Raw genomic sequence first — 21970 nt, 5'->3', positions numbered from 1 at the left:
AGCCTGGCACTCACCTGGCAGGATGGGCCGCGGTACCCGGGTGGGCAGGTACACTGTTCTACTTCCAGCGCGGGGTCCTGGCCGGTGTCCTCGGGCACAGCCACGTCCATGCTGATACCAGAGACCCTGGAAATGACAAGACCCGCTATAAATGAGCACACATTCTGTGCCACGCATGCCCGGAGTCCCGAGTGGGATCATGTCGATTACAACCCTCCCAACAGCCCTGCTGCTGATGTTGTTGGGGCCCCGTCTGGATCCCCAGCTGGGTGTCCGCCCCCCAGCTGGTGCAAGAGCTGTGGTGGATGGCTTCTACCTGCAACCTTCTCCAGAGAATGAGCCTTCCTTTCCTGGATCGAACATACCACCCTGCTCCCCCAGGGTGACCAATGACAGATGGACCTAGGTTACAAAAGCCCCTTTGCCTCAAAGCAGAATGGCTCTGCAGAGCTCCCGGCAGGGTGAGGCTGAGGCTAGTTTTCATCTGAAACCACTTTCTGGCCTGGCCACTTCCTTTCCTTCGTCTGTCTGCCCTCCCCTTTGCCTCCCTCCCAGGTTTTCACTGTGAATCGTGAATCTCCAATCTCCATCTCAGGTTTGGCTTCTAAGGAATCCAACCTGAGAACGAGCCCCATGAGAGAGTCGCTGTTATAATTTCCATTTTATGGAAACTGATGCACAAAATGCACAGATGGGGAAACTGAGGCACAAAAGGCCACCCAGCCTGTATGTGGTAGAGCTGGCCCCTCTGTCCTCCAGCCCTGGCCCCACACACCTGCTCTCAGCTGGCCGCTGGCTGAAGGACGCCTGGATCAGGAGGGTGTCGATGCCCGCCAGGGCCATCAGCAGGTGTTCCCGTGTGGCCGGCTGCCCATCAGGCCGTTGCCATGCTTGCTGCCAAGGAAAGGACACGTGTGCTGCAAGCCCTGACATCTCGGGGTATCGACGCCCCTCCCCACGCAAGGCTTCAGGGAGTGCTGCTCACCTCCCGGAAGGGCACCGTGAAGGTGCTGGGCTGGCCGGGGCTGGGCTGCTGGGAAGTGTGATGCTCTAAGACGATGCCATTGCCCTGCAATACAACCATCGGCTGCCCGTGCAGAGGTGTGGAGCCAGGCTGGGGCCGCTGGGTCACCGTGAAGCGCAGCTCTCCCCCATAGGAGGTCACCTGGGACACAAGGGGGACAGGTGCTCAGCCGAGGCCCCACAGTCCTGACATGCCACTGCTCCAGCCGCGTCTCCCACCTTTCCTCCAAGGGCACCAGGACATTCTTGCTTCCAAGCCTGGAATTCCTTTTCTCTTCCTCCCCCCGCTGCCCACCTTGTCCCCGCGAAAGCGTGAGGGGAGGCTCCAGAAGTAGGGTCCGGAGAGGAGGTTGTGGAAGGAGGAGAAGACCAGTTCTCCGGATGTGGGTGATGAGATGCCCTCGCTGGTGGTGTGGGTGCCTGCGGCGTTGGTCAGGCTGAACTGAGTGGGCTCCTCGGAAGCCCCACGCACCTGGGAGGGGGAGAAGAGGCCAGAACGGGGGCTGAGGTCTGGGACCGGCACGTGGCCCACCCTGGACTCAGCGGACCCACCGGTCTCCCTGCCCAGCCACCCTTCGTAGGTACCTGGGCGCGGCTCCAGGAGGAGCTGGTGCACTGGCGACTGACGCCCATGCAGAAGCACTTGAGGCAGCCGTCAGGGTTGCGGGCACTCAGGTGGAAAGAGCCGGCGACACACTCATTGCACAGACGCCCCACCACGTTGTTCTGCAGGCACAGAGCTGGGAGCTGCAGGATGGCCCACGGGAGGGGCTGCCTGGAGCTTCCAGCCTAATCTGCCCACATTCTAAAGGGGACCCGAGGCCGGCAGAGCCATGGAAAGAGCACAGGTAAGCAGAGTTGCCACCATGTGAACCATGATTCTCAATTAATGGGAGCGTATGCAACCAATCTTTTTTCCCTTTTCTTTTTGGGTGCTAGGGGGCTCACAAATACATTTAGGTTTGAAATATAGCAACTTGGTTAAAACTGTCACTGCTGCTCTTTATGGAGTGTTTCATGCACTGTGCTAGTTCCTGTGCAACCATCATCTCATTTAATCCTTCTAAGTACTTTGAGAAGTATGTGATACCTCCATGCTTCACACGAGGAAACGGAGGCTCAGAAACGGGAAATGATTTACGCAAGGTCACTCAGCTTGCTAATCTCCTCTGGGACTTAAGACCAGGAGTGCTTAACTCCAAAGTTTGTCCAGTTCTTCTTTCCACTGCCACTCGATTCTCCCGGTCTTAATGCAAATAATGTCCCTCCTCTGAGCCTCCATTTGCTCATCTGCAAATTGGGGATGCTAATACCCCTATCGTCATGTCAGTGTGAGAATGCAAAAACAAACACAGATACAACAGTCGCATGAAGAAGGACTGGCAAAGGATCCAGGACTTGAACCCAGGTTACCCGACTCTCCAGCCAAGGCTCCTTCCCGATGCCAGGCCACCTCTCACGAGGGGAAGACTTGTCGGCGAGGCTCATCAGCCTCTGGCTAGGCCACCCCCCAGCAGCCAAGGGGCTGTGGGGGCCACCCCCCCTCCCAGCTGGGTGCCCGCCGGAGTCCCCTGGGGTGGGGGAGGGGAGGGCACGCGTACCTTACAGTGGCAGGCCTCCCCAGAGCTCCCCACGCTGCCTCGCTCGTCACAGCGCACGATCTCCTGGTCTGGAAGCACAAAGTGGGTGTTGGCAAGGCGGGTGGGAATGGGATGGACCCAGTCTGGCCAGGCAGGTGGCAGGGTGGGATGCCTCCCCAGGGATCGTGGGGTTTGGGCTGGTGGGCAGCCTGGGGGAGTGCCAGGGGATGGCTGTGATACTCACTGGTGGGCCTGCACTTCCCGCCTGGCTGGATGGGGTTGCCCTCATATCCAGGGGCACAGCTGGTGGAGGGAGGGAGGGTCCTCAGTGGCACTTCTATGTTCCCACCCCGTACAGCCTGCTCCCCCTGGTCCCGGTCGGCTCTCCCTCACCTCTCACAGCGGCGGCCCGTGTAGCCTGGGGCACACGCATCACATGTGGCTTGGCCATCCGTGTCCAGGAAGCAGGTGTCTGAGAACCTGTGGGTATCCGGCGGCAGGACATGGGGCAGGGCTGCAACAATGGGCTGGGGTTGACACTCCCACCCCAAGAAATGATTGCTGCCCACATGGCACAGTATGCCATGAGACGTGAGGTCGTCTCCCTGCCCACCATTTCCCTGCCCGTTTGTTTAATTTTTTTCTTTTTTTTTTCTTTCTTTTTTTTTTTTTTTTTAGCGTTTATGTATTTTTGAGAGACAGAGAAACAGAGCACCAGCAGGGGAGGAGCAGAGAGAGGGGGAGACACAGAACCCAAAGCAGGCTCCAGGCTCCGAGCTGTCAGCACAGAACCCGATGCGGGGCTTGAACCCACGAACCTTGAGATCATGACCTGAGCGGAAGTCAGCCGCTTAGCTGACGAAGCCACCCAGGCGCCCCTAGATTTCTAAAAATTTTTTATTTTTACGTCATCTCTACACCTAACACGGGGCTTGAACGTACAACCCTCGGATCAAGACTCACATGCTCTACCGACTGAGCCACCTAGGTGCCCTGTCCACCTATTCTCGATCTGCAGCCTCATAGCGATACTAGAAAGACAGATGGGCCCGTAACATAGGGAAGGAAGCTGAGGCCCAGAGAGGTCAAGGGGCATGGAAGAAGTCAGTGACGAGGTGAGGATTTGAACCCGGGTATCCCACCTCCCCGCCCAGAATATGCCCCTAGCCTGCTGTACTGCCCACTCCCCCCACCATATCTGCCCCACCCTGAGCTGGGTCTGACCTGCGGGAGGCGTCAATGTATGGGCAAGGGCAGGGTCGGCAGGCAGTGGCTGTGGCCTTTGTGGCGTCCCCGAAGAAACCAGCCTTGCACTTGTCGCACTGTGGCCCCTCTGTGTTGTGCTGGCAATTCTGGGAGGAAGGGGAAGTGGTTCAGGTTCTACAGAGCAGTCCCTCTGCCCCACCCTGGATTCTGAGGGTCGCCCTTTGAGGCTGGCCTAGCCTCCTCCATCGTGCTGGAGCATCCAGCATGCATCCTCATGGGGAATTCATCACTTCACACGGGCAGCCTGTTCCATAGAAGGTTCTAAACGCCTGCTTTATACTGACCTAAATCCGCCTCCCTCTTCTAATCTGCACCCACTGGCTATTTCAACCCTCTGGAATCGGTTTCTTCTATCTTGCGGACCTCCTGAGGTATCTGAAGATGGTAGCTTGAGCCTTCTCTTCGGTCAGCTCCAAAATCCCAGCCCCCTCCACTATTCCTTAGGAATGCATATGATTTCCAGGCTTCTTCCCCTTAGGGCTGCCCTGCTAAGGATGATCTTTAACACAGTACTCTCCAGGAATGCTCTGAGCAGGGTGGAAGAGAGTAGGACTTTCACCTCCCTTATCTGGACATTTTATCTCTGTTAATGCAACCAGAGGTCACGATAGTTTAGCTAGCAGCCAGGACAGCCATTCTAGAGGCTCATGCTAAGCTTATGGGCACAAAAAGGCTTCAGCTTGGGCCTCCCACCTATCTATGCTCCCGGGCCCTAGCCAGCGTCCGAGTGTCAACTGGCCCCACTCACCAGGCAGTGGCCATACACAGGGTCACAAGAGCTGGCATGCCCGTTGCAGTTGCAGCCAGAGCAGGTGCCCAGGTAGGGCCCACCAGGCACCCGGGTGAAATGGGCATCACAGCTCTCGCAGGATAAGCCAGAGTAGCCAATGGGGCATCTGTGGGGACAGGACCAAGAGAGTGGTCACAGGAACCGTGAGGGCCCTGCCGTTTCCCCCCTATCCTGGCTGGGGACTCTGCCAGCTCAGGCACCTGCACTCCTCCACGCTGTGGGCCCGGCCGTGGCTGGTGGCGTGGCTGACGGTGGTATCCATGGCAATGTCACTCAGTCCCACGCTGGCCATCTTGGCATTGTACACTGTCTGGATGAGCACAGCCTCCAGGCTCTGCAGCACCTGCAACATCTCAGCCCGCTGCACTGGCCGGCCAGACTCATGGACCCAGTGCTCCTAGATACGAACAGAGGTGCGTGGGGGGCATCACGCATTAGCACCTGCCCAGCCCGCGGCCCCTTCACGCCCAGCCCCGAGAGCTCGGGCACCACCTACCTCCGAGAACTGAACCTGGCGCTGGTTCAGCGTGCCAGGCTGGGTGGGCACGTGCCCTCGGGAGAGGAGGCGATATCCGGCTCCCACGAGGACCACGTCTGGCCGCTGCACTGGCTCCAGCATGCCTCGGGCCAGCTCGTAGTGCACCTTGTAGCGCAGGGAGCCACCGTAGGAGTCCACCTGGCCGATACAGGGCCGGTCAGGGCAGGGAAGGGGGCACGCCTGATGCCTGCTGCGTGTCCAGTCACCCCTTCCTCCGCCCCTCCGTGTCTAGTGCTCGCCGTATGCCTGGCACAGAGCTGGGCACAGGGAGGCAGAGCTGGGTGGGGCTCGGCTCTGCCTTTGGGACGCTCGGTCTCCAGAGCTGAGTCTGTCCTGCTGCCCACCGGCTTCAGAGGGAGCGGAGCCCAGGCAGGTTGTGGGCCTGTGAGGGGGGCTTGGCCGTTTCCCCATCCGGAGCAGCAGGCCGGTCCCTCACCTTGTTGCCCAGGAACTGCTCGGGCAGAGCCCAGAAAGAGTCATGCACCAGGAAGCGTCGGGACAGGTCGACCAGCTGGAACTCCTGCACAGCGGGGTCGATCTGCAGCTGGGTGGAGGAGAGGGGCGGCATGCCGGGCTGTGCGGGCATTGTTACGTTCACGCCTGCGGGCGGCAAGAGGGAGGGCTGAGGGCTGCAGCACATGCCTGCCAGCGATACCCACCCTGAAAGGCAGTTAGCCAGAAAGACGGGAAGGTTCTGGGAGAAAGCTGATTTAAAGAGAACTTCGGTCGCTTTCACCAGGTTAAAAATGTTTTTCTCTTCCCTACAGTTTTGGAGCAGTGCTTCCTAAAGCATGCCCTGGGGAAAGTCAATGCTGAAGAATGACAGCTGGGAACCACAGGGTCAGAAAAAGGTCAAGGGAATGAATTCTTTGTAGCAGGACTTCTCAGAGCCTTTGGTTTTGAGGACAGATCCGTGGACTGTCAGCGTTGGAACGGCCCTCAGGGGGCAGTAGAGAGTTACCCGGGGCTGAAGAACAGATGCCAAGTCCTGGTTCAACCACCCTCCCCAGATGTAGGAGTTTGAAAAAAGGCCTCAGTTTCCTTATGTGTAAAATGGACATAATACTGGTTTGCTTCATAAGGTTATTAGGAAGAGAAACTGAGCAAATTGATATGAAATGCTTATAAAACAGAGTGTGGCACAAAAGAAGTTCTCAAAAACAATTAGCTGTTGTTATTGTTACTATTATGATGGGTCATCTAGTCCAATTGCCCCCCTGCCCCCCCCCCACACACACACGTGCGATTTCTCTCTACAGCATCCTTCCAGATCTCTAGTGCAGCACTAACTATCCAAGAGAAATTTTTGTGAGGACAGAAATGTTCTACACTTGTATTCTCCAACATGGTACATTGTGGGCACTTGAAATGTGGCGAGTGTGGCCGAGAAAGTGAATTAATTAATTTTAATTTAAAGAGCCACATGTTGTTAGTGACTACCACATTGAGCAGCTCTAATGGATGGGGGGCTCATTACCTCCACAGGCAGTCCCTCCCAACCCTGGACAGTTCTGACTCTTAGAAATCCCTTCCTTGTGGGGCGCCTGGGTGGCGCAGTCGGTCAGGCGTCCGACTTCGGCTCAGGTCACGATCTCACGGTCCGTGAGTTCGAGCCCCGCGACGGGCTCTGTGCTGACAGCTCGGAGCCTGGAGCCTGCTTCGGATTCTGGGTCTCCCTCTCTCTCTGCCCCTCCCCCACCCATGCTCTGTCTCTCTCTCTCTCTCTCTATCAGACAATGAATAAACGTTAAAAAAAAAATTAAAAAAAAAGAAAAGAAATTCCTTCCTTGTGCTAACTCTACATCTGTCTGGAAGTAGCTTCTCCCCTCGATCATAAATGAAATCCCTGTACCCACGGATGAATCCAGACCCTCACCTGCAGAATGACCATACATAACCCTCAAGACCAGACCACATTTCCCCCTGGCCTGCTTTCCTCTCTCCCTTCCAGGGATGTTTTCAGAGCCCCTGCCCTCTAGTCACCATCCACGCACAGGCCCACCTGCTCACGCTGGAATCCCTGCCCACCCTGACCATTCTGATTCCAGTCAGACAGGCCTGGGTTCCGGTTCTCCTCTAAACAGCTGTGTGTAACCCTAGGGAGGTCCCACCGTCTCTCAGAGGACCTCAGGGTCGTCATCTTAGGAGAGTAAGAACAGCTCTGACCACGCAAGGGCTAGTGGCTGTCCAATGACTGTCAAGCCACAGCACTGACCGAGTGCTTACTAGGTGGGCATCTAAGCCCCTCGTTGCATTTAATCCTTTGTAATTAATGATATGGGAGGCAGCCTGATGTCAGGCGGTAAATGAGGGCTGGGACTTGAACCCAGGTCCTTGTGATTTCTGGGCCCGGGCCATTCTGCCAGAGAGAACACAGGCCAACTGCGTTCCTGCCTTTATGTTTGGGAAAACAGGCCTAGAGAAGCCAACAGTCACACAGACAGTAATTGGGGCAGCTGGAGGTCAGCCCCAGGCTAAGAAGATGCCAAAGCCTGGTTCTTCGGCTCTGGGGACACCGGCACCTCTCAGTCTCTCAGGGTGAGGATGACGAGGATAGTGACGATGACACCAGGGCACATGGATGGGGCACTGACCATGGATGAGCATGGCTTGTCTGTATCAACCCGTTAAGTCCTTACAGCAACGCGGTGTAGATAGTCCTTATTTTATCCCCGTTTCGTAGATGAGAACATTGAGACACGAGACAGCAACTTGACCACGGGCACACAGCTCGTAAGGGAGTATCAGAATTTAAACAAGGAATCTGGCCCCAGAGCCCATCCTCTTCATAACCCAGAGCGGGCAGACGTCAAGTGTGGGTGTGGCTTTTCCTAAAACGTTTGTTTTCCCTCAAGTGCTGTTCTTACAGGCCTCAGCCTTTCTTCAGAGACCCTGCGCCCCTCCGTGAACCCGGCCCCATCTGCCCGCACGTGCTGTGCTCCCATATCCGCCCCTCTTGCCTCCCGCCCCAAGCCCACCACAGCGCCCGCCAACGCACCCTTGAAGTCATTGGGCTGGTCAAAGCGGAGCCGGATCTGGTCTCGGAAGCGGCGGCTGCTCTGGCAAATGCTGGTGACCCCAAAGCAGAAGCAGGGCAGGCAGGAGGCGCTGGGCTCCAGGTAGAAGTGCCCGTCGGGGCAGGGCCCTGCCGGGCGGCATGGGAATGGGCTGCGGCTGGTCACCAGCAAGCAGCCCTGGCCCCACCAGCACCCCCAGGGCCCGTGTGCCCGCTGGCCGTACCTCGCTTTGGAATGAGCTCCAGGACCCCGTCGGGAATGCCGAACACCATGCCCCGGGCATTCATGGCCTCACAGGTATAGGCGCCCTGGTCTGCCTCCTTCACATCACGGATGGTCAGTGTGCCACGGCCTCCTTCGCTGGTCACTGTCACCCTGGAGGGCCCCGAGACAGAGGTGGGGTCAGGCCGGGGCCACTGGCCCAGCGCCCCCCACATCTCCAGCGCCTGCCCGGGCTCAGAGGCATACCTGGGATGAGAGGGGATGTGGCCCCAGTTAAGCCTCCAGTTGATGATGGGGGTGGGGACGCCAATGGCCACACAGGTGAAGGTCACTGTCTGGCCCCGGGAAGCCTGGATGGACTCCTGGGGAGGGGTCACCACCTGTGGGGGCACTGGGGAGACCAGAGCAGGAGTGAGGGGTAATGAAGGGCACAGGGAGGAGGAGTGGGGGAGGAGAGAAGGGCTGAGACTGTGGACGGCGGGCGCTGGGGCCGTTGGTTCACCAACAACCCCCGCCCCCCCACGGCTCCACCCCCCTGCCCCTGCTCACTGCAGCCAAATTCATCACTGCGGTCAGGACAGTCACTCTCCTCATCACAGTGGAAGCTGGCTGGGATGCACGTGTTTGTGGAGACACAGCGGAACTGCGTGGGCCCGCACACATCCTCGGGGCGCTTGGCAGCTAGGGGACAGAGCCAGGGGGTGTGGGCAGCAGGCCCCGCCCTCAGGGGGGGACCACTCCCACTCCCTACCTGCCCACCTTCCCTGGTGTCCCCAGGGTCACTCCCTCATCTCATCCTCGTGACACACAGCTGCCCTGACGCTGCCCACCATCACTAGTCGGCCATCAAATGGCTCATCACGGTTCCCTGTCCTCACCACTCACTCCACCTGCATTCCCCAAAACAGAGACATACCTGGCACGTTGGAGTCATTCAGCAACTCCCACATCCAGCCACCCTCACAAGCACAAGACCTCTGTCAAAGGCACAGGCAAAGTGGCCGGATCCCCAGACACCAGGTGAGACCTGGTGCAGTTCTATCAGAAAGGCCTGGCAAGGGACCCTGCCACAGCCCGAACCTCACTGCTCTGTCCCCTCTGATTGGCCCTGGGTGGCCCCTGACCTGAGGCGGCCACCTGTGGACTGGCCAGAGGCCTGAAGTCGGCCTGGCACCAGGACTGGGCCCGAGGCATCTGTAGTAGGGGGGGACTGACACTCTTCCTCAGGGAGACTGACCTTAAGATAGACACACGGACGGGGACAGAGAAGGCAGAGTGGCGTAGGAGAGGAGGCCACACATCTGCAGAGAAGGAAGTGAGAGAAGGCCAGGAGGCAGCTATCTACCGACCACCTTGGGGTTTCTGTCCCAACGCTCTCTGAGCCCCCAAGGCCACTTAGCTTTCACGTTCTCTGTTCGGGGCTCTGACAATCAGGACTTGGGTCTCCTGGGACTTTTCCCCAGGTGAGAAGTGCTTTTCAACTAAAGCCCTCAATTACTTCTCTTTCCCAAGGGGCTGTCTCGTCAGACAAGCTTCGAGCCACAGGAAGGACATCCTAACAAGTGGCCTGCTGCCGCTTCTTTCCAGCGCGGACTGTGGGGCAGGGAAGGTAGAGAGGAAGGCGAGGAGCTACCAGTGGACAGGACCGTAGGAATGTCCACATGCGATCCGGGATCACAGAGAAATGGTTTGAAGATTATCGTCAATCTCAGACTAACAATCTCCAGCAGGACAGGACGCTCAGATGCTACCCGATAGGGTGCTTGTCTCTCCAGCCTCACCCATCAGCTGTTATAATGTCCTTAACATTGACTAGGTGGATGGACGTCAGCTGGGTGGATAGTTGGGTGTCCGACAGTTGGTTGGACGGATGGATAAGAGAAAGGAAGGATGTTGGGTCGACGGGCGGACAGGTGGATGAAGAGCTATGAGAACAGACAGCCGATGGGACAGACAGTTGGGGGAATGGATGGATGGACCAATGAATGATGGATGGATGGCTGAATGGGGAGATGACAGAGAGCTGGGCAGATGGATGTCCAAAAAACTCAGAACTAGCTCTATGTGAAGAACCCCTATACTTGTCCGGGAAAGGCTTTGACTCCCTCACCTGCCAAGAGTCCGATCATCAGGGGACATTGGGGTATGAAGCCCTCTCAGCCACTTGTCTGACCTATACCCAAGCATAAATAACCAAGAGAAGATTAATGGTACTGAACTAAAGAAAAGAAACAAGGAGCCATCAGCCACAGGCAGTCTGGCCACAGTGATTCCCTACCAAGTTCAGCTCAGAGCCGAGACCCCTCACTGCTGGGGTCAGAGAGAGAAAAACCCTCCAGTCTGTCCCCAGGGCCTTCACACTCAGCCAGAGAGAGCAGGGGGAATAGGGCCCGGATGGACCCCAGGACACTCACGGCAGTTGGCCTCATCGGTGCGGTCCTCACAGTCAAAGTCACCGTCACAGTGCCACAGCTTCAGGGCGCAGTGCCCGTTCCCACAGGCGAACTCATTGGGCTCGCATGGCGGGGGGGGGACCTGGGGGACCAAGCCGGGTTCAGCCAGCGGCCCTGCCCCCCCGCCAGCCCCCCGACTCCCACACCCTGGGTCCTCACCGCAGTTCAGCTCATCGCTGCCGTTCTTGCAGTCCTCCTGCCCGTCGCAGATGTAGTCCTTGGGGACGCACTGCCCGTCGTGGCACATGGCCTCGTGGGGCCCGCAGGGCACAGGCCTGGCTATCCCGGGGAGCAGAGGCTGCGGAGCGGGGGTGCCCGGCAGCTGCTGAATGGTGGTTGCCTCCAGCCAGGGCACCGGCGGTGGGGTCTCCACCAGAGTGGGGGACACGGAGCTGACCGCTGGGACCGCCTCCTCTGTGGACAGAGCCCTCCTGGTGTTGGCACAGTCCTCGGCCCCAGCCCCCACACTGCCCAGGCCCTCCCTGTACCTCCCTGCCACACACGGTGCCCCCACCCTGTCCTCCCGCCCACCTCCCTCAGAGCCCCCTCCCGCACCAAACCCTCACGGTTGACACAGAGGCCCAGGGGTACCCCGGCCCTGCCCGGTGTCTCAGGCCACTTGTGGCCCCGGCCAGCCCCTCACCGCAATTGAGCTCGTCAGACATGTCCCTGCAGTCGGGCCTCCGGTCACAGCGATACTCCAGAGCCACACACTCGTTGTGGCTGTGGCAGGCGAACTCGGCCTCGGTGCAGACTCTTGAGAACTGGGGCACTGTGGGGGTTGGAGGGCGTCAGAGGGGCAGGGTGGGAAGGGGGGCGGGAGGTGTCGTGGGCAGCACAGGCACCGCGTGGCTGGCAGGGGGCTTCAGCGCCCTGTGTCCGGCAGACTCGAGTGAGGCAGAGGGCACACGGTGGACACGTCACGGCACACGTGGGACAGGGGACGGGTGGCGGTGGCCTCAGCCATCCCTTCCATAAACCCCACACACGGTCAGCAAGCCACACGCATGCAACCACCACATCACACACGTGCAGGCCACAGCCTGGCCCAGTAAGGACGGAGGGGAAGGGGAGAGAGGGCGGCTTGTGGGCCACGCCCAGCCATCTCGCCCTCATCCTTCCTTTCCCTCCGTCCATGAACTTCTCCAGGTACCTGGCCGGGCCCAGGTCTGGCTTACACTCTCACCTGGTGTCACTGCGGCCGCCACGGCGGCCGGAGGGGGCGGGGGTGTCTGTGCTGGAAAGGAAGGTGTGATCAGCATCGTCCTGTCTGGGACCTGGGAGCCGTGGGCTGCAGGGCTGAGCCAGGCCCATCCCACCATCCCTAACCAGGAAGGCCCACTGAAAAGTGGGGAGGAGAGGGCTGGGCCCCCAGCCATCTTCCGGTCTGGGCCCGGGGAAGAGCAAACTTGATCTCTGGGTGTGTTCTTTGGGGATTTATGTGCCGAATGACAGAGGTGATGGCTACACTGTCTTCTTCTGATCTGGCTACGCCATGACAGGGAAAGCGCTTGTTCAGCTCTGGGTCTCCTGACTCAGGGATGGTGACGGCTCTGAGAAACGGAGCCTGTGGGGGAATGAATGGGGCCTGCCTGGCTTGGAGAAGCCAAGACTCAGGGAGTCAAAGTAGGAGCCTGGGGGCGGGGGGGTGCCGTGCAAAGAAACCTGAGCTGACCGAGAGCTCAAAGGCCAGGCCTTTGCATCCGATAGCTGTGTGACCGGGGGCCATTCTCTTGTTCTCGCTGAGCCTCAGGTGCTGTGCTCATCTCATGTCATCATGGGTTCTGGCAAGACTGGCACAGACATGGGGCTTTGTGGAAGTTCTGGCTTTTCCACCAATGTCTATGTGAATTGGGACAAGCCACTTGTCCTTCCTGGGCCTCAGCCCCCTCACGTCTAAAATAAGAGGAATATCTACTTCCCAGGAATTATGAAGGCTGGACGGAGGCTGGATACAAGGGCTTTACTGAGCGCCCAGCACATAGTCAGCTCTCGGTAAACATTTGTTGGTTATTATTAAATGCAAACGCGTTTGGATCTGAAAGTTCTATATGCAGAAAGGAATCATTACCTATTGTCAGTGTACAGAGGTCTAGAGACAGAGAGAGTGAGCGGAGATTAAATCTAACCAGGTACGTGTTAGGGGCGCCTGGGTGGCACAGTTGGTTAAGCACCCGACTCTTGATCTCGGCTCAGGTCATGACCTCACGGTTTGTGAGATTGAGCCCTGTGCCATCAGGCTCTGCGCTGACAGCACGGAGCCTGCTTGGGATTCTCTCTCTCTCCCTCTCTCTCTCTGCCCCTCACCTGCCTGTGCTCTCGCTCTCTCTCTCTCAAAATAAATAAATAAACTTAAAACATATTTTTTTTTTAATTAAAAAACATAATTTGGTACACGCTAGAGGACAAACAGGTTATACTCAACCCAAGCCAGGACTGCACAGAGACTGATGGGGTGGACTCAGGTAGTGAGCTCCCTGTCCCTAGTGGTATACAGGCCCCAATCCAGAAGAGCCCACGGAGGGGACACTGGGAGGAACGAAGAAGCGCTCTGGGTCCCAGGATGGGCTTACCTGTGCCCAGGCGCCGGAACTGGAATCCCTGGGGAGAGGTGATGTAGGAGGCAACAGAGCCGCTGGAAATGACGGTATGAAGCACTTCCTGAATCTGAGCCCCGTCTGCGTTCCCTTCGGAGCCCACGTCCAGCTCCACGAAGACCCAGCCGTCCAGCTCCCTAGGGATGGGGATGGGGCAGGGGAGCAGGATGAGAAAGACACCTGCAGCCTCGGCTCCTCCCTCCGCCCCCTGCCTGAGGCTCAGGCCCGATCTCCTGACTCTGTGCCTGTTCCCGGACAGCCTGGAACCCAAGCGGGGCAATTTAAGCGTCTCCCCAAATTCCTGACTTTCCACCAACCGAGATCCACCTCATTAGGCCTCTCTCACTTCCCCTCCTTGTCACCTCCCTCCAGGCCCCCCCCCCCCCCGCCCCCCGCTTTCCTGACCGGCCCCCCAGGGGACCCTTCTCACTTGATGAACACCACACTGACAACCTGGTCTCCGGGAATCTTCAAGTACTCCGACTCAAGCTGCAGAGTGACACGGCACCGTCAGCCTCCAGATACGTTCACCCCATCCTGTCCCGCCCCCCACCCTCGGGGAGCGCCCAAGCCCCTTCACCTCACCGTGTCGACCACAGCCTCGGACACTTCCCGGAACTCCTCGGAGCCCGCATCCTCCAGCTGAGGGCTGTAGCGGATGGAGCGAGTGAAGTTTACCAGGGCCCGGAAATAAACTGCAGAGAGGAGCGGGCTGTCGTCACCAGGCGGGGTCCGGCCTGGCATATGGTGGCCCCGGGCCGCTGGGCCAGGGGGTGGAGATTTGGGGATGGTCTCCAGCGGCCTCTGGCCCAGCCCGCGCCCGTGGGCCCACAGCCATGCCCAGCACTGCCCGTACGAGCACTGGTCACAGTGGCTGTGGCAGGCCTGCCCAGGGTCAAAGCCGAGGCCCCACCCATAAGTGAGGGGCCTCAACCAACGGGAAAGTAGCCTGACGCAGAAACTAAGTGATGGTGCAGAAGAGACCCCCGGCGGCACAGAGGAAGCCTGGACAAGAAGAACTGGCTTCCAGAGGAGGCTGGCCTGGCACAGGGGTCACCCAGAAGGGACCGAGACATGCCTCCCACTCCTCCCTGGCTGGTTCTAGTCATCCCTCAGGGCTCTCAGCTCAGCCATCACCTCCTCCAAGAAGAGCACTTGAACTGGCCTCCACCCTCCAACCCCGGCTGGGTTAGAGACCCCTGCTCAGGACCACCGCCCCCCTCCCCTGTGCTTCCTCCATCAGAACACCTTCCCTCCTGCATCGCGTCGATCCTGCCTGGTCACGCACGGACTGTAGAGTATCATGTGACAACCAGGGGTTCTGAGGTCAGCCACACCACAGGCACTGACCTCACCTCTCTGAGCTTCTGTTTCCTCCTCGGTCGAATGAGGATGCTAATTACATTTACCACCCCGGGTGGCTGTAGGGAATAAATGACATCGTGCTTACACGCACATCTCCCCATGCACAGTGTTGCGACACCTGGCACAGGGCAAGTGCCGGAGAATCAGAAGCTGTGGTCGCTTCCGCTACCCCCTAGAATAAACCTGATGAGAGGGCAACCTGCATCTCATTCACCTCTGTATCCCCAGAGTTAGTGCTTGGCCCACAGTGGGTGCCTAATAAACGAGGGATGGATAGCAGATTGATGTGAGCATACACACACAACTGTTCTTAAGAACCCACTATATACAAGACATTTTATTCACATTAAATCTCATAATGTTCATGAGTTCATATGAACACGAGTTCAATTCATATCATATGCCTATGGTACACATAGACTAGTGTGCTACACGTACACAAAGAAACTGTTTCTTGAGCACCTATTATGTACAAGATTTTTTAAAAAATATTTATTTTGAGAAAGAGAGAGAGAGAGAGTGTGAGCAGGGGAGGGGCAGGGAGAGAGGGAGACAGAGAATCCCAAGCAGGCTCCATGCTCTCAGCACAGAGCCTGACGCGGGGCTCGATCCTACAAACCACGAGATCATGACCTGAGCCAAAATCAAGAGTCAGATGCTTAAAAAAAAAAAAAAAAAAAAAAGAGTCAGATGCTTAACCGACTGAGCCACCCCGGCACCCTGTACGAGATTTTTAACGTATTAAATTTTAGAACATTCATGAACTTAGGTATTAATTATAAATGCCAAGTTAATGAGTTACAAATAAGTTTAAATATGTATAAGTGTTTAGAACAGAGTCTGGCACATAGCAGGTGCCTATTAAATGACAGACAATAAACACATATCAGATTGGTGTGAGCATACACATACAACTGTTTCTTAAGCACCTACCATACAAAGATGTTTTATATGTATTAAATCCCACGTTCGTGAGTTCATATGGAAGTTGTACAAGTTAATGCAAGCTGCAAATGAGTCACACACACACACACACACACACTACTTAGAACAAAGCTTGGCATGTGGTAGATATGGAACCAATGATGGCTGAATCAATCCACATCATATGCTTATGATACAAACAGACTAGTGTGTACACGCACAAACACACACACGTGCACACACAGTTTCCTGAGCATTATATACAAGATTAAAAAAAAATTTTTTTTAATGTTTATTTTTGAGAGAGACAGAGCGTGAGCAGGGGAGAGATAGAGCGGGAGACAGAATCTGAAGTTGGGCTCCAGGCTCCGGGCTGTCAGCACAGAGCCCGACGCGGGGCTCAAACTCACAAGCCGCGAGATCATGACCTGAGCCGAAGTCAGACGCTTAACAGATTGAGCCACCCAGGCGCCCCTGTTATCATTATTTTTTTAGTGTTTAATTTTGAGAGAGAGAGACAGAGAGAGAGACAGAGTGCGAGCCAGGGAGGGGCAGAGAGAGAACAAGACACAGAATCCAGAGCAGGCTCCAGGCTCTGAGCTGTCAGCACACAGCCCGACATGGGGCTTGAACCCACGAACCGTGAGATCATGACCTGAACCGAAGTCGGACGCTTAACCGACTGAGCCAAGATTTGAACCCTGTACGAGATTTTTAACGCATTAAATCTTAATAACGTTCATGAACTTAGGTGGTAATTATAAGCGCCAAGATAATGAGTTACAAATGAGTTAAATATGTAAGTGCTTTAGAACAGAGCTTGGCACATAGTAGGTGTGTAATAAAACACGAGCCATTACTATATGAGAGGCAGTGTGGCTTAGTGGTTAAAAGCTTAGCTTCTGGAGTAAAATTGCCATTCACAGCCCTGTGACCTCGTGCAAGACTACAAGGCCTGTCCTCCTCCCACTTCACTCTCTTGGGTGCATGTGGGTACACGACCCCCCCCCCCCCCCAGCAAGAATGTTCTCCCTCTGTGGCTTGGGCTAAGCAAGCCCTGCGGGGTCGGGGTGGGGTGTTGAGCAAGGGGCAGGAGTGGGCTCCTACACCGAGAGAGGGTGCTTGTGAAGGCAGCGCTGCCCTGTGCTGGGCTGGGCTCCTGGGTGCCGGGTGGGTGGGGCTCTGTGGGCCCGAGCGTGGAGGCCGAGGGCTCAGCCACAGAGGCCCCTTGTGAGCAGGCACAGAGGCCCATTGAGAGTCCCCCAGCCCAGCCCCTGGCCTCAGCCCCATGGCCCAGCGCGGGCGAGGAGGCCGGGCCTCTGCCCAGGAATGTGCCCGTTCCTGGGGGAGGGGGCCGGCATGCCACAAAGCCCCTTTCTCCTAGGCCCTGGGAAGGGCTCGGACCCTCCTGCCTGACCCCACCCCCGCCTTCTCCAAGACCAGGGGTGGGTCAGGGCGAGCACCCTCCCTCTTCCACCCTGAACTGCCTCCCTGTGGCCAGAGCCTGAGGGTTGGGGCAGAAGGTAAAGCCCGCTCTGTTCTAGGAACAGCCCCCAGAATCGAAGGTACCGTAAGTGAGTGAAGCTGCCTGGGGATGGGTGTGCTCTGGGTGCCTGCCCCGGCCAGCACTCTCCCTCCTGGCCCTCATTCTGACCTCATCCAGACAGCCCGCTTGGAGCCACAGGCTGGAGGGGCAGGGGGCCAGGAAGTGCCTGCACCCAGGTGGGGGTGAGGAACGCACACCTGACCACGCCAGCCCCGCGGCAGACTATCTCACCAACTCCCTGCTCAATGGAACTCATCCGCCATACACCCAGGCCCCTGAACCCCACGCCCGGGAGCCCTGGGTCCCTTGGGTGGGCCCAGCATCAGCCAGTCCTGAGGCGGGTACCCGTCACCTCCAGCCTCTAGGGCCTTGCTCCCTGAGGGGTTGCTGTACCCGTCCCAGCCCAAGCAGTGCCTGGTGGGGCGGGAGGTGGAGAATCCCAGAGTCCCCGCCCATCGTGTTTAGGCCTGGAAGCCCAGATGGGGCCTGGCTGTGTCCTGGGCGGGGGCCGACCAGGTCCCCACTCCCAAAAAGAAAGTTGCCTCTGAGCCTCACGTATGACAAAGTGCAAGCTAAGGAGGAAGAGGAGAGGGAGAAAGGACAGCGCAGTGAGAGCCGGGAGAGGGAATGGGGGGGGAGGGGGGGCAGAGGGAGCCTCCCCCCAGGCTGTCTGGCCTCACTTACTGGGAGGAGATTCCTCACCAGCCACAGGAGGGTGGCCTGGCCGGGGCCTGCAGAGCAGAGCCACAGTGAGAGGGGCCAGGAGGGACAGAGACTGCAAGGGAGGTGGAGGGAACCAAAGGGAGAGACGGAGACATGAAGAGACAGAAAGAGACAGAGGAAGAAAATGACAGAGAAGCAGAGAGGAAGCAGAGGAAGAACGAGAGCAAGGGTGAAACAGAGGCAGAACGGAGAGAGGGAAAGAGAGAGAGAGAGATACAGAATGAGACAGGATGATGCACAGATGAGAGAGATACAAAGAGGAGAGAGATAGCCCAAGGCAGGGGAGGAGGGGAGCAGGAGACGAGGAGATAGGCCAGACAAGAGTGGAAACAGAGAGACGGGTCAGAAGATGGAAAAAACTGGGAGAGGGGAGGTGGGCAGGGGTCGCAGGGAGGAGTCAGAGCCAGGGGCTTGTCTTTCGGGTGGGGGTACCGGCACACAAAAGGGGGGTGATGGGGCAGGGCTGGGGCGAGCCTGCAGCAGCCACAGCCTTACGTGAGGGAAGTGGCGGGGGGGGGGGGTACTATCTCAGAGGCTGGGATCCAGGGTGTGGGGCTGGGCCAGAGCCCAGGCAAGGGGCATAGCCAGGTGTGGCCCCATCTTGGTCAGGATGGCCCTTGCTTCCCAGCGCAGGGAAGGCACTACCCTTGGGCAAGGCTGAAGTGGGCACATGTAGAGGCTGGGAAACTCACTTGCTGTCTCCAGGGCTTAGACTCAGCCCAGCTGCCTGGACCTGCCCCAAGGGCAGCAGGCCAGCGCCAGGGCTGGGCCTGGAGGGTCTAAGGCCCTGTGTCTTCCCACGGAGAGGCCCCACTCGCAAGCACGGGCCCTTCCCAGCTGCTGCTCTCCCATCCCTACCCCTTCCCCTACCTCTGACCCCCCCCCGTCCTCACAGGTGCATCTCACAGGGGAGGCGGGCTGGCAAGAACCCCTCAGAGAGGGCAGAGCTGCCTCGGTGGACAGGGGAGGGGCCGTGGATGTTTCCAAATGGACAGTACGGACCGGACCAGGGCCTCAGCAGACAGGCCTGGCTTAGCAAGAGGCAGCTCCCAGCGATGCATCAGCACAGTCCATTCTAGGGTGTGGGATGTGTGCACAGGCCCCGCCCAGCTCCCAGGCATCCTGCAGCTCTGGAAAGACCTACATGTGGAAAAGCTTCAGGCAGCCTCTGAGTCCCGGGTGCTGGGAGGTCACAGTCAGGACCAGGACACCTAGGGGCCAACCCTCCTGTCTGCACGTTGGCAGGTAGGACACGACCCCCTCGCATTTGGATGCTCCTGACGCACCAGTCACACAGGGAGGCGACCCCCACCCCTGCAGAAGTACAGGCGCGTCACCGTAGGCGGCCCTGGATGCAGTGAGGCCACCCAGTGGTCCGCCTGAGCCGAGCTCCATCCTTGGCCCTGACGGCAGAGTGCTTAGCGCTGGCTTCCAGAGAAGGCAGCAGGAACCATATGGAGCTTCGGGGACTTGTCACTGGGTAGTTCCTTCTCTACCCAGAATCCTGGGCTGGGAGGAGGCAGGGACTGAGTCCCAGTGCTGGCCTGGCCCCGGCTCCACTGTGCACCAAGTGCTAATGGAAGGAGCAGCTGTTGGAGGCCTGGTTCTTTCTGTCCACAAAGCCCAGCCCTCTTCCCCAACCCAGGAACCCTTGGCTTCCCAGAGGTGACCCAACCTGAAGGCAGGGTCCCTCCCAGGTCCAAGGTGAGGCTATACTTCCACCCTCTGCCAGCTCCGTCGGCCTGCCCACATGTCCTATGCCACAGAGTGCCTCCATCTGCCCACCCCTGCCTGGGGTCCCCAGCTCAACACCCCCAAGAAGGGATCTAGGAAGGGACCCCACAGCTGAGCTGTGCTGGGAGACGGGAATTTTGCTATTCTGGGTACCTGTTACACGTGGGCGCTTCCTGCCTGCTGCGCTCAGCCCTGTCCCTGTGGCGCAGACGACCACAGAGCTTGGCTGTCCCCAACCTTGCAGGGACCTGCCAACCAGTCCACACGACTGTTGCTCAGCAAGTATAAAACCACCTGCACGGCAGGCCCACGAAGCCCTCGAGGCCCTCAGCCCCAGAGACGGGACCCCTGCGGCGGGGAAGACCTTGCCCAGGGGGCAGGATGGGGGCCCTCAGCAACTTACCCATCTGAAAGTCCCCGCTGCCTGGTTCCCCACTACCCAGGCCATCTGCAAGCAGAAGAGAGACTTATGCAGCAACAAGTTCTTGGCACCGTTTGGGGCACCTCGCATGCCGTGCGGAAGGGCATGGAAGCACAGAGCTGTTGCGTCCTCCCCACTGCCCAGGGATGCCGGCTTGTGAAAGTCAGCGTGGAAGCCTCCATCAGAGAGGGTGTGGGTCAAGGCTGCACGGTGCGGGGCCTTGACGGTCTGTCCGTGCTGGGATGGAAGGGGCCCTGTCACACTGGCCTTCGCCACGGGGCCAGGAGGAGGTGCGGTAAGGGGAGGCGGGAACTGTCCTCTACTGTGCCTCGTCTCCCGCCTCCCTGCGAGTCCCGATCATCCTGTGCTACGAGGACACAGCAGTGGCAGAGGAGCAGCCACCGGCCCTGTGAGCCACCAGGGTCACACAGGTTCTAAGTGGAGGATCTTGGGGTCACTGGGACCAGGGCGTAGGATGCACACAGCTCTCATCCCATCTCTTGAGGCACCCCTTTGGGCAAGCTTCCTGGGGCCTCTTTAAGGGGATGGGGGTGGGGGGAGAACCCTGGCTCCACCCTTGACCTCCTCCACTCCGCACCACCAGAACCCTCTGCTCACCTCCAGAGGCATCGTCAGCCAGCAAGTCTTCGTCATCAGAGATGTCTGAGTAGCTCCTGCCGGCCCGGCCCACCGTGACTGTCTCTGCGTCCTCGGGCAGAGATAAGCCATCATACGCCCGCAGCCCATGAGTCACCTGTGGGAGATCACACAGCCGACCGTCACATTCTCCAGCCTCCACCATGCAAAGGATCCCTCCCCTCACTTCAAGGGGGACCCAGAGTCCTACCCCAAAGCCCTGTAGTGGTTAAGTCAGACGTGGTTTGGCTGTGAGAGTCAGGCTGGGGCTGAACCACTATTTTTGACTCAGTTTTGCCAAAGAAAGCTCCATTCGCCCCCGGAGGCCTCGGCGCCCAACCATGCGCATTCACTGAGTCTGAATGAATCCTCAAACAGATGATAAAGTTAAAATCACTTTGGTAACTGATGACTGACTCCTCTCTTCCTTTGGAGAAGGCAAGGGTCATCCGGAATACGCAGCAGTAGACAGGGGGACACAGACAGGTAAAGGGTGACCTGGAGCAGCAAAGAGGGGGACAGAGGCAGGAGGAAGCATGGGTGGGGGACAGAGGCAGTAATCACAGGTGAGTCCACCGAAGCTGCCGTCTGTGATAGCCGCTCCCTCGCACACGATCTCAACCACTTCTTTCTGCCTCCGCCTGGCTTCCAAAGCTCCAAGCCACGGGGAACACATTCCAGCCATGTTGGAGAGCTGGCTCTGGCATCTGTGGCCACACGGACAAGCTCATCTGTGCACACAGCCGATGGGGTGGACCCAACAGCTGGGCTGAATGGGGGCAGGACAGGCGTGGTGTCAACTCTGTATGACCTCAGGCTGATGCTGAGCCTAGCACAAGTTCTACCCCGAGCTCCCATTCCACAGAGGGCCTGCTGAGACCCTGCACCTTGCAGGCCAGAATAGCAGGGCCCCAGTGGCCACAACACCTGCCTTTCTCAGGGCGGGCTACGGGCAGTGAATGCCTCTTTCCTCTTAGACAAGATGGAAATGTTGCCAAAGGAGTTTTATCAGCTACCGTAGAGAAAAAACAAACCCGGAGGAGACCAAGGAAACCCCAGAGCCCCTAAGCACAAGTGTGCATGGATTTGCTGTGGCCCTGTAATGCACGTCCAGCCCCAGATGGCCTGGCCTGAG

General features: G+C 58.2%; 1 protein-coding gene across 1 annotated transcript in view; it reads right to left on the bottom strand.

Moving 5' to 3' along the window:
* Positions 1–21970, bottom strand: part of HSPG2 (heparan sulfate proteoglycan 2) — a 99711-nt gene that overhangs the window by 44815 nt on the left and 32926 nt on the right. Inside the window, 24 exon segments of the mRNA XM_049617868.1 lie at positions 15–126; positions 776–894; positions 986–1165; positions 1319–1495; positions 1609–1749; positions 2625–2692; positions 2848–2906; positions 2997–3083; positions 3828–3955; positions 4618–4765; positions 4860–5056; positions 5156–5335; positions 5634–5797; positions 8196–8342; positions 8438–8589; positions 8683–8827; positions 8986–9117; positions 10851–11303; positions 11533–11661; positions 13463–13623; positions 13917–13975; positions 14072–14181; positions 20182–20226; positions 20818–20953. Coding sequence (XP_049473825.1) covers positions 15–126; positions 776–894; positions 986–1165; positions 1319–1495; positions 1609–1749; positions 2625–2692; positions 2848–2906; positions 2997–3083; positions 3828–3955; positions 4618–4765; positions 4860–5056; positions 5156–5335; positions 5634–5797; positions 8196–8342; positions 8438–8589; positions 8683–8827; positions 8986–9117; positions 10851–11303; positions 11533–11661; positions 13463–13623; positions 13917–13975; positions 14072–14181; positions 20182–20226; positions 20818–20953 — 3429 coding nt within the window.

Source organism: Panthera uncia (assembly GCF_023721935.1).
Source record: "Panthera uncia isolate 11264 chromosome C1 unlocalized genomic scaffold, Puncia_PCG_1.0 HiC_scaffold_4, whole genome shotgun sequence".
NCBI classification, from domain to species: Eukaryota; Metazoa; Chordata; class Mammalia; order Carnivora; family Felidae; genus Panthera; species Panthera uncia.
Note: the sequence above shows the minus strand (reverse complement) of the source record. Positions and strands in the feature narration are given on the sequence as shown.